Raw genomic sequence first — 12,306 nt, forward strand, 5'->3', positions numbered from 1 at the left:
TATTGGATTTCTTGGTGACTATCTTATATTGATGACGTCTAGTTTTGTTCTTCAAAAAGGGAGGAATTTCTTCACCCAGAGAGTGGTGAACCTGTGGCATTCTCTACCACAGAAGCCAATTCATTAAATATATTCAAGAAGGAGTTAGATATATTTCTTAAGGCTAAAGGGATATGGGGAGAAGGCAGGGACAGGGTACTGAATTTGGATGATCAGCCATGATCTCATTAAATGGTGGAACAGGCTCGAGGGGCCAAATGGCCTATTCTTGCTCCTATCTTCTATATTTCTATGTTTCCCCACAAGTGGAAACATTCTATCTGTATCCACTCTATCAAAACCTTTCATAATTTTAAAGATCTCTAGTAGGTCACCTCTCAGCCTTCTCTTTTCGAGAGAAAAGAGACCCAGCCTGTTCATCCTTTCCTGATAGGTATAACCTCACATTTCTGGTATCATCCTTGTAAATCTTCTCTGCATCCTCTCCAGTGCCTCTATATCCTTATTATATGGCAACCAGAACTGCACACAGCACTCCAAGTGTGGTCTAACCAGGGTTCGATACAAGTTTAGCATAACTTCCCTACTTTTCAATTCTATCCCTCTAGAAATAAACCCCAGTGCTTGGTTTGCTTTTTTTATGGCCTTGCTACCCTGTGGCGCAACTTTTAGTGGTTTGTGTATTTGTACTCCAAGATCTCTTATTTATATAGCGTCTTTCACAACCTCAGGATGTCCCAAAGCGCTCTACAGCCAATGAAGTACTTTTGAAGTGTAGGCACTGTTGTACTGTGGGAAACACGGCGGTCAATTTGCGCACAGCAGGATCCCACGAACAGCAATGTGATAATGACCAGATAATCTGTTTAGTGATGTTGATTGAGGGATAAATATTGGCCTCAGGACACCGGGGAGAACTCCCTGCTCTTCGAAATAGTGCCATGGGATCTTTTACGTCCACCTGAGAGAGCAGATGGGGCCTCAGTTTAATGTCTCATCCGAAAGACGGCACCCTGACAGTGCAGCACTCCCTCAGCACTGCACTGGAGAGTCAGCCTAGATTTTATGCTCAAGTCTGAGGAGGACGGCTTGAACCCACAACCTTTATGATTCTAGAGACGAGAGAGTGCTACCAATGAGCCAAGGCTGACATCGAGTACTTCAGAAAGGTCGTTAATTCTTCTTTCCCCTAATCCGATGTGACTTTCTTCCACAGGAGTAGTCTGCTCTTTTTGAGATATATTAATGACCTGGTATACAGGGCATCATTTCAAAGTTTGCAGATGATACAAAACTCAGAAATGTAGTTAACAATGAGGAGGATAGTAACAGACTTCAGGAGGACATAGACAGACTGGTGAAATGGGCAGACACATGGCAGATGAAATTTAACGCAGAGAAGTGTGAAGTGATATATAAACTAAAGGGTGCAGGAACATAGATGCACAAATCTTTGAAGGTGGCAGGACAAGTTGAGCATGCTGTTAAAAAGCATATGGGATTCTTGGCTTTATAAATAGAGGTTCAAAAGCAAGGACGTTATGCTAAACCTTTATAAATCACTGGTTAGGCCTCAGCTAGACTATTGTGTCCAGTTCTGGGCACCACACTTTAGGAAGGATGTGAAGGCCTTAGAGAGGGTGGAGAGGAGATTTACAAAAATGGTTCCAGGGATGAGGGACTTCAGTTATTATGTGGCTAGACTAGAGAAGCTGGGGTTGTTCTCCTTGGAGCAGAGATGGTTAAGAGGAGATTTAATTGAAGTGTTCAGAATCATGAATGGCTTCGTAAATGAAGGGAAACTGTTTCCAGTGGCAGAATGGGCAGTAACCAGAGGACATGGGTTTAAGGTGATTGGCAGAAGAACCACAGGCGGCCTTAGGAAACATTGTTTACACAGCGAGTTGTTGTGATCTGGAACGCGCTGCCTGAAAGGGTGGTGCAAACTGATTCAATAGTAACATTCAAAAGGGAATTGGATAAATACATTTAGGGGATAAAAAATGACAGGGCTATAGGGAAAGAACAGGGGAGTGGGATTAATTGGATAACTCTACCAAAGAGCCGGCACAGGCACGATGGGCTAAATGGCCTCCTCCTGTGCTGTATCATTCTATGATTCTAAGGTGATTTAAAATTAGTGAGGTGCCATCTCTTGTCACAGACACAAGAAAACACGAGGAAGTAAAGCGAGTCTGGGATGGAGCAGGTGGCTATGCTTCCAAGCGGTGAAGTCTGGCCATGGGTGATGAAGATGACGAGGAAGAGAGCGATGCTATCGTATCTCAGGTACTGGAAGAACTTGGTCTGAACCTAACTGATAAGGTGAAATGTGGTGATGTTACTGGGGGGCTGGTTGATGCCCACAGGCAGATGGGTAAACAGCAGGCTCCCTGGGCCTGTTTTATAGTTGCAGTGGGAAGGCAGGGAACCTTTCACTGTGTAACCTGCACTGTATTCCATCAATACGTCCACAACACAAGGGCCCTTTACAAATTCAACAGACACACTTATGATTTAGCAACATTATGAAAGAATACCTTTGCAGGTGCTGCGGCAATATCTTGATTTCTGAAAATATTCACGTCAGTCATCTTTTCCTCATTGTTTTCCCACAAGAATACTTTGTGACAGAACCAAAGACTTCCGAATAATGAACTATTCTCTCCCGTGGGTGCGGAGGCTGGCTGGGGTCCAGTTCTTTTGCTACCTCAACCCAGTGGGCCTTTATCGTGCAGGAGTCAAAGCAGCGAATGTCAGCAGGTAACTCAGCTGTTCCGGGGACCTGGTGCGATAGCTGAGCACAATCCTTCTCTCTAACATCCCACAGTACACCCACCCCCCCTTGCTATTTGAGAATCACACACACAACCATGGTTCATACAAACATGTACTACAAAGCTTATGTTAGAAAATTCTGATGCATCAGAAGTCAATTAATTTTCACAGAACTATAGAAAGCAATGAGGAACAAAAGAATTTCTTAACAAAGAATGGTAAATGTTTGAATATTGTGCCAGGTGAGTTGGGCAACATAAATTTTTTAGGCTGGCATTTATTGCCCATTCCTAATTGCCCTTGAGAAGGTGGCGGTGAGCCGCCTTCTTGAACCGCTGCAGTCTGTGTGCTGAAGGTACTCCCACAGTGCTGTTAGGGAGGGAGTTCCAGGATTTTGACCCAGCGATGATGAAGGATCGGCGATATATTTCCAAGTCAGGATGGCGTGTGACTTGAAAGGGAACTTGGAGCTGGTGGTGTTCCCATGCGCCTGCTGCCCTTGTCCTTCTAGGTGGAAGAGGTCGCGGGTTTGGGAGGTGCTGCCGAAGAAGCCTTGGCGAATTGCTGCAGTGCATCTTGTAGCTAGTACACACTGCAGCCACGGTATGCCGGTGGTGGAGGGAGTGAATGTTTAAGGTGGCGGATGGAGTGCCAATCAAGCTTTGTCAAGCTTCTCGAGTGCTGTTGGAGCTGCACTCATCCAGGCAAATGAAGAGTATTCCATCACACTCCTGACTTGTGCCTTGTAGATGGTGGAAAGCTTTGGGGAGTCAGGAGGTGAGACACTCGCCGCAGAATACCTAGCCTCTGACCTGCTCTTGTTGCCACAGTATTTATGTGGCTGGTCCAGTTAAGTTTCTGGTTAATGGTGACCCCCAGAATATTGATGATGGTGGGGGATTCGGCGATGGTAATGCTGTTGAATGTCAAGGGGCGGTGGTTAGACTCTCGCTTGTTGGAGATAGCCAGTGCCTGGCACTTGTGTGGCACGAAGGTTACCTGCCCAAGCCTGAAAGTCGGCCAGGTTTGCTGCATGCGGGCATGGACTGCTTCATTATCTGAGGAGTTGTGAATGGCACTGAACACTGCAGTCATCAGTGAACATCCCCATTTCTGACACTATGTTAGAGAGAAGGTCATTGATGAAGCAGCTAAAGATGGTTGGGCCTAGGACACTGCCCTGAGGAACTCCTGCAGCGATGTCCTGGGGCTGTGATGATTGGCCTCCAACCACCACAACCATCTTACTTTGTGCTAGGTATGACTCCAGCCAGTGGAGCATTTTCCCCCTGATTCCCATTAACTTCAGTTTTTTTCACTAGGGCTCCCTGCTGCCACACTTGGTCAAATGCTGCCTTGATGTCAAGGGCAGTCACTCTCACCTCACCTCTGGAATTCAGCTCTTTTGTCCATGTTTGGACCAAGGCTGTAGTGAGGTCTGGAGCCAAGTGGTGCTGGTGGAACCCAAACTGGGCATCAGTGAGCAGGTTATTGGTGAGTAAGTGCCGCTTGATAGCACTGTCAATGACAGCTTCCATCACTTAGCTGATGGTTGAGAGTAGACTGATGGGGTGGGAATTGGCCGGATTGGATTTGTCCTCCTTTTTGTGGACAGGACATACCTGGGCAGTTTTCTACATTGTCGGATAGATGCCAGTGTTGTAGCTGTACTGGAACAGCTTGGCTAGCGGCGCAGCTAGTTCTGGAGCACAGGTCTTCAACACGACAGCCGGGATATTGTCGGGGCCCATAGACTTTGTTGTATCCAGTGCGCTCAGCCATTTCTTGATATGACGTGGAGTGAATCGAATTGGCTGAAGACTGGCTTCTGTGATGGTAGAGAGGTGGACTCGGAGTTAGAGTACTAGAGAGATGGACTCTGAAAGAGAAGTCATGTCTGAGTAGGATGAGCTGTGATTGGGTGAATGTACTCATTTGATGCTGGACTTTTCCTTGAAGATGTTATCTGTAATTCTGTATTGTAATACTCTCTATAGCCACATGGTGTCACCAAATTCCACCTTTTTGTATTTGGGATTTCATAACGTTTCACGATACAAGTGGAAGAGGGAAAGGATTTGTTGTGACAGAAGGCAGGAACTAACGCAGGAAAGATAGTCAGTATTTTATAAGCTGTAATCAACATTTAACTATTTGTACAATGCTTTCATTAATGCTGCATCTTAATCTCTCCCTCCCCCGCCCCCTCCCGCCTCCCCTCTCTCTCGGAGCTGTTGACTCTCACCAGTTTGACAAGTGCTGACAGTTCTCTTACCTCACCTAAGTGGCCATTCTCTGTGCTTCAGCCTGCACCATAGGCCTGGACTGGATATCTAACAGGCCATCATGACATCACAGCCAAGACCCAGTCACCTCTTCCCCATTATCCACACACGTGACCTTTCCAGCAGCAGTCAGTTAGGAGTAGCAAACCTGGAAGCTTTTTTCACCATCCCTAACCCGAGGCCAATTGAAATAACGAGATTGCTGACCAGACTGACATCACCTACCTCAACGCAATCCAGACCTGCCTCGCTCAGTAACACACCAGGTGTTGTAGTTCTTCCGTGAGGCACAAGGGGGAGCTTCAGCTCTGGATTTCTGGTAACAAAATACTGACCTTTGTCCATTCCCGATCACAACCACCTGTATTATACAGCGCCTTTAACCTAGTAAAACGCCCCAAAGCGCTTCATAGGAATGATCAAACACAATTTGACACCAAGCCATGTAAGGAGATATTAGGACAAATGACCAAAAGCTTGGTCAAAGAGGTAGGTTTTAAGGAGTATCTTAAAGGAGGAGGGAGGTGGAGGTTTAGGGAAGGAATTCCAGAGCTTAGAGCCCAGGCAGCTGAAGGCATAGCCGCCAATGGTGGGGTAAAGGAAGTGGGGGATACACAAGAGGCCAGAATTGGAAGAGTGCAGAGATCTTAGAGGGTTGTAGTGCTGGAGGAGGTTACCGAGATAGGGAGGGGTGAGGCCCTGCAGGGATTCGAACATAAGGATAAGAATTTTAAAACTGAGGAGTTGGTGGACCGGGGGCCAAGGTAGGTCAGTGAGCACAGGGGTGATGGGTGAATGGGACTTGGCGCGAGTTAGGATACGGGCATCTAGTTTTGGATGAGCTGAACTTTACAAAGGGTGGAAAATGGGAGGCCAGCCAGGCGAGCGCTGGAAGAGTCAAGTCTGGAGGTAACATGGATGAGGGTTTCAGGGGCAGAGACGGGCGAAGTTACGGAGGTGGGAGTAGGCGGTCTTAGTGATGGAGCGGATATGTGGTCAGAAGCTCAGCTCTGGGTCTAATAGGACGCCAAGACTGCGAACAGTCTGGTTCAGCCTCAGACCAGAGAGAGGCATGGAGACGGTGGCTCAGGAACGGAGTTTGTGGTGGGAACCAAAGTTAATGGCTTCGGTCTTCCCAATATTTAAGTGGAAGAGATTTCTGCTCATCCAATATTGGATGTCAGACAAGCAGTGTGACAAATCAGGCTGGGGAGGGGTGGAGAGAGGTGGTAGTGAGGTAGAGCTGGGTGTCATGTTTTTGCATGTTGTTGCCAAGGGGCAGCATGTTGATGAGAGATAGGAGGGACCAGAGATAACGATGCGGGAGTGGGAAGAGAAACCATTGCAGGTGATTCTCTGGCTACGATTAGATAGATAAGAATGGAACCAGGTGAGTGCAGCTGGATGACAGTGAGGCGTTGGAGGAGGATGGAGCGGTGAACCGTGTCAGAAGCTGCAGACAGATTGAGAAGGACGAGGAGCGATAGTTTACCTTTGTCAGTCACAAAGGATGTCATTTGTGACTTTGATGAGAGCCGTTTCAGTACTGTGGCAGAGGCGGAAACCTGATTGGAGGGATTCAAACATGGAATTGCGGGAAAGATGGGCACGGATTTGGGAGGCGACAACACGTTCAAGGATTTTGGAGAGGAAAGGGAGGTTGGAGACGGGGCAGTAGGTTGCAAGGACAGAGGGGGTCAAGGCTGGATTTTTGAGGAGGGGGTGATGATGGCAGATTTGAGGGAGAGGGGGACAGTACCTGAGGACAGAGAACCGTTAACAATGTCAGCTAACATGGGGCCAGGAAGGGAAGTTGGGTGGTCAGCAGTTTAATTTGAATAGGGTCGAGGGAGCCGGAGGTGTGTCTCATGGGCAAGATGAGCTCAGAGAGGGCATCAGGGGAGATAAGAGAGAAACTAAAGAAAGATGCAAATTCAGGGCTTACAGGAAATTTAGCGCGGTGGGCTAGGGGAAGGGAGGGAAGCAGTAGAGGCAGCTAAATGAATAAAAAGGGTAAACACAATATCACTGGAGACTTCAGACACACGAGTGAAGAGCCCTTGGAAAGTCTTCACAAGCTGCACCATTAAAATGTTTTGAGAAGCTTACCTTGTTTTTTGAAGTTTTTTCTGACCCCATATCTCGTACTGGTTCCTGCTCTGGAACATTTAAACTCTCGCTCTCCTTCTCGGAAACCAATTTATTATCCAGTGTTTGTTCATTTTGCTGACCATTCTTTATCCGCTCGGCCTCCAGCCTCAGCTGCTCACTTTCGTTCGACAGTTCCTGCTTTTCACGCTTCACCGTGGTCAGTTCTTTGGTGAGCGCCTCCAGCTTCTGTCTCAGCTGCCTCACCTCCTCCCTGGACTTGTTCCTCTCCGCCCGCACCTTGCTCCACTTCTCCCGCCAGTTGGCCGTGCAGTCCGACCACCAGCGCATGGTCTTCTCCATCTGGGCTGCACGTGCTCGAGCCTCCTCCAGCTCCCGCAGACGCAGCTCCTCCCGGCTCTCCCAGTCGCCATCCATGCACAGAGGTAGCTGCAGACTCGGACTCTGCCCTCCCATCTTGGGAGCTGACAGCATGGTCTCCGGAGAGCACATCCTTTCAGGCTGCAGGCTGAGGCTTTGCTGGCTGTGACTGCTCAGCAGTGGTGACTTGTTAGGCTGTCCTGTCTCCACCACCCGGGACCCACCACTCTGGCTCATCTTAAGGGGAAAGTGCTTCAGCTCTTAGCCAGGCATCGCAGTCTGCTACTTTCTGAATTCCATTCCCACAGGCAACCTACAGAGAGAATAACAGGCATATTTAAATAATGCACCATCAGAAAAGGGAACAACTAACTGTTGAACACTACGAGCTGTTTCTCAGGCAACTGTGTAGAACAACCCAATGGAGAGTTGCATTCAAGCTGTTCTAATATGGAACATAGGAACAGGAGATGGCCATTCAGCCCCTCCAGCTTGATCCATCATTCAATTAGATCATAGCTGATTTATATCTTAACTCCATCTAGCCACCTTGGTTCGTAACCCTTACCTAACAAAAATCTATCAATCTGTGTTTTGAAATTTTCAGTTGGCCCCCAGCCTCAACAGCCTTGTGTGTGAAGAATTGAAGATTGCTGCAAATATTCCAGTAATTCTTTTGCTGTGAAGCATTTTGGGATGTCCTGGGGTTGTGAAAGGTGCTCTTTAAATGTTTAAAAGTTCTTTCTTTCTTTTCTCCTACTTACCTTCGAGTGAGGGGCATTGAGCACAGGATTACATAGGATATACAGCACAGAAACAGGCCATTCGGCCCAACCAGTCCAAGCCAGCGTTTATGCTCCACTCGAGCCTCCTCCTATCTTTCCTCATCTAACTCTATCAAGCACACAGGGTAATGGGCACAGTCAGCTGGAGGTACAGCAGTGATAACCCAATGTGATCCAAACTGAACAGCTCCCTGAAACTGGACAACATGAAATGATGTTCAAGAAAGGGTGTAAGGACAATCACTAACTACAGGCCAGTCAGTTTAACATCATGTGGTGGGTAAAGTTTTAGAAACAATAATCATGGAAAAAATTAATGGGCACTTGGAGAGGTTTAAGCTAAGTAATGAGAGCCAACACGGATTTGTAAAAGGCAGGTCATGTTTGACTAATCTAATTGAATTTTTTAATGAAGTAACAGGGAGGATCGATGAAGGGAATGCAATGGATATTGTCTACATGGATTTTAGGAAGGCATTTGACAAAGTACCACATAGAAGGCTGGTTAACAAAATTGAGGGTCATGGAATAGGTGGGTCAGTGGCAGCTTGGATAAGGAATTGGCTTAAGGACAGAAATAGCAAGTTGTGGTAAATGGCTGTTTTTCAGACTGAAGGATGGTAGACAGTGTGGGCCACTGCTTTCTTTGATATATATATATACTAGCTGGAGTGCCCGGCGGTGCCAAGGGTTTTTTGAGGGCATGTTGTTATGAAAAAAGTACAAATAATTTTTATATATATAAATGAGTTTGTGTGTCTGTCTGTCTGTGTGGGAAGGAGAGAGAGAGAGAGAGAGAGGTGGAAGGAGAGAAAGAGGTGGAAGGAGAGACTGGGGGAGAGAGAGAGACTGGGGGGAGGGAGAGAGAGAGACTGGGGGGGAGAGAGAGAGAGACTGGGGGGACAGAGAGAGAGAGAGAGACTGGGGGGGAGAGAGAGAGAGACTGGGGAGAGAGACACTGGGGGGAGAGAGAGAGAGAGACTGGGGGGGAGAGAGACTGGGGGGAGAGAGAGAGAGACTGGGGGAGAGAGAGAGACTGGAGAGAGAGAGAGACTCAGACTGGGGGGGGAGAGAGACTCAGACTAGGGGGGAGAGAGAGAGAGAGACTGGGGGGAGAGAGAGAGAGCGACTGGGGGGGAGAGAGAGAGAGCGACTGGGGGGAAGAGAGAGAGCGACTGGGGGGAGGAGAGAGAGCGACTGGGGGGAAGAGAGAGAGCGACTGGGGGGAAGAGAGAGAGCGACTGGGGGGAAGAGAGAGAGCGACTGGGGGGGAAGAGAGAGAGCGACTGGGGGGAAGAGAGAGAGCGACTGGGGGAGGAGAGAGAGCGACTGGGGGGAAGAGAGAGAGCGACTGGGGGAAGAGAGAGAGCGACTGGGGGGAAGAGAGAGAGCGAGAGACGGGGGGAGAGAGAGCGACTGGGGGGAAGAGAGAGAGCGACTGGGGGGAAGAGAGAGACAGAGGAGAGAGAGACAGAGGAGAGGGAAGGAGAGAGAGAGGGAAGGAGAGAAAGGGGTGGGGGGAAATGGGGGCAAAGGGGTGGGGGAAATGGGGGGAGGGGGAAGAGGAGGAGAGAAGGGGGTGGGGGGAGGGGGATGAGGGGAGAGAAGGGGGTGGGGGAGGGGATGAGGGGGAGAGAAGGGGGTGTGTGGAGGGGAAGAGGGGGAGAGAAGGGTGTGTGGGAAGGGGGAAGGGGGGGTGGAACGGGGGTGTGGGGGAGGGAGGGGGGGGAAGGAGGGGGGAAAGGGAGGGGGGAGCCAGCAGACCCTCTCCCCTCAGCCAGTGTTGAGAGTTGTGCTGCCGGCGGCGGTTGGAGGCTAGTCCCCGGGGCCTCGGGCACCCGCACTGACATGGCCCAGCCGAGCGCAGCGCTCCGGTCAGCCCGAGCTCCGCAGCCGCCGTTCGGCCGCAGGCCACAAAGCACCCGAGCCCAGCGCCGGCTCCGCGGAGCTCCGTGCCGCCCCACCAGCCTTTACAAAGATGGCGGCGGGGGAGGGGAGGAGAGACGGGGGGGAGGGGGAGGGGAGAGACGGGGGGAGGGGGAGGGGAGGAGACGGGGGGGAGGTGAGACGGGGAGGGGAGGGGGGAGGAGAGACGGGGGAGGGGAGGGGGGAGGAGAGACGGGAGGGGAGGGGGGAGGAGAGACGGGGGAGGGAGGGGGAGGAGAGACGGGGGGAGGGGAGGGGGAGGAGAGGTGACGGGGGAGGGGAGGGGAGGGGGGAGGAGAGACGGGGGGGAGGAAGGGAGAGACGGGGGAGGGGAGGGGAGGGGGAGGAGAGACGGGGGGGGAGGGGGAGGGGGGGAGGAGAGACGGGGGGAGGGGGGAGGAGAGACGGGGGGGGGGGGAGGAGAGACGGGGGGGAGGGGAGGGGGGGAGGAGAGACGGGGGGGAGGGAGGTGGGGAGGGGGAGGGAGAGACGGGGGGGAGGGGAGGGGGAGGGGAGACGGGGGGAGGGGAGGGGGGAGGAGAGACGGGGGAGGGGAGGGGTGAGGAGAGACGGGGGGGAGGGGAGGGGGAGGGGGAGAGGAGAGACGGGGGGGTGGGGAGACGGGGGGAGGGGAGGGGGCAGGAGAGACGGGGGGAGGGGATGGGGGAGGAGAGACGGGGGGAGGGGAGGGGGAGGAGAGACGGGGGGGGAGGGGTGAGGGGGGGAGGAGAGACGGGGGGGAGGGGAGGGGGGGGGAGGAGAGACGGGGGGAGGGGAGGGGGGAGGAGAGACGGGGGGAGGAGGGGGAGGAGAGACGGGGGGGGAGGGGGAGGGGAGACGGGGGAGGGGAGGGGGAGGAGAGACGGGGGAGGGAGGGGAGACGGGAGGGAGGAGAGACGGGGGGGAGGGGAGGGGGGAGGAGAGACGGGGGGAGGGGAGGGGGGTGGAGAGAACGGGGGGGAGGGGAGGGGGGAGGAGAGACGGGGGGGAGGGGAGGGGGGAGGGAGGAGACGGGGGAGGGGAGGGGTGAGGAGAGACGGGGGGGAGGGGAGGGGGGAGGAGAGACGGGGGAGGGGAGGGGGCAGGAGTGACGGGGGGAGGGGAGGGGGGAGGGGAGACGGGGGGGGAGGGGAGGGGGGGAGGAGAGACGGGGGAGGAGAGACGGGGGGGAGGGGGGGAGGGGAGGGGGGAGGAGAGACGGGGGGGGAGGGGAGGGGGGGAGGGGAGACGGGGGGGAGGGGAGGGGGGAGGAGAGACGGGGGGGAGGAGAGGAGGGGGGGAGGGGAGGGGGGAGGAGAGGCGGGGGAGGGGAGGGGGGGAGGAGAGACGGGGAGGGGAGGGGGGAGGAGAACGGGGGAGGGGGGGAGGGGGACGGGGGGAGGAGAGACGGGGGGAGGAGAGACGGGGGGGAGGGGGGGAGGAGAGGACGGGGGGAGGAGAGACGGGGGGGGAAGGGGGGAGGAGAGACGAGGGGAGGGGGGTGAGGGCGAGGGAGAGACGGGGGGAGCGGGAGGAGAGACGGGGGGGAGGGGGAGGGGGGGAGGAGAGACGGGGGGAGGTGAGGGGGGAGGAGAGACGGGGGAGGGGAGGGGGGAGGAGAGACGGGGGGAGGGGAGGGGGGAGGAGAGACGGGGGAGGGAGGGGAGGACGGGGGGAGGGGAGGGGAGGAGAGAGACGGGGGAGGGGATGGGGGAGGAGAGACGGGGGAGGGAGGGGGGAGGAGAGACGGGGGGAGGGGGGAGGAGAGACGGGGGAGGGGGGAGGAGAGACGGGGGGAGGGGGAGGAGGACGGGGGAGGGAGGGGGAGGAGAGACGGGGGAGGGGAGGGGGGAGGAGAGACGGGGGGAGGGGAGGGGGGAGGGAGGGGGAGGAGAGACGGGGGGAGGGGAGGGGGGAGGAGAGACGGGGGGAGGGGGAGGGGGGAGGAGAGACGGGGGGGAGTGGAGGGGGTGAGGAGAGCGGGGGGGAGGGGAGGGGGGAGGAGAGACGGGGGGAGGGGAGGGGGGAGGAGAGACGGGGGGAGGGGAGACGGGGGGAAGGGAGGGGGCAGGAGTGACGGGGGG

General features: G+C 53.8%; 1 protein-coding gene across 3 annotated transcripts in view; it reads right to left on the reverse strand.

The window, feature by feature from the left end:
* Positions 1-7,846, reverse strand: part of ccdc102a (coiled-coil domain containing 102A) — a 778,838-nt gene extending 770,992 nt beyond the window's left edge. For all 3 annotated transcript variants that reach the window (XM_085990896.1, XM_085990894.1, XM_085990895.1), the window contains exon 1: positions 7,173-7,846. In XM_085990896.1, the coding sequence (XP_085847022.1) occupies positions 7,173-7,769 (597 nt within the window). In that variant the 5' untranslated portion in view covers positions 7,770-7,846. The remainder of the gene's footprint in view (positions 1-7,172) is intronic.
* Between the last annotated feature and the right edge of the window lie 4,460 nt (positions 7,847-12,306).

The sequence above is a fragment of the Somniosus microcephalus genome, chromosome 6 (genome assembly GCF_052327205.1).
Source record: "Somniosus microcephalus isolate GS21.2 chromosome 6, FLI_Smic_1.0, whole genome shotgun sequence".
In the NCBI taxonomy this organism is placed as follows: domain Eukaryota; kingdom Metazoa; phylum Chordata; class Chondrichthyes; order Squaliformes; family Somniosidae; genus Somniosus; species Somniosus microcephalus.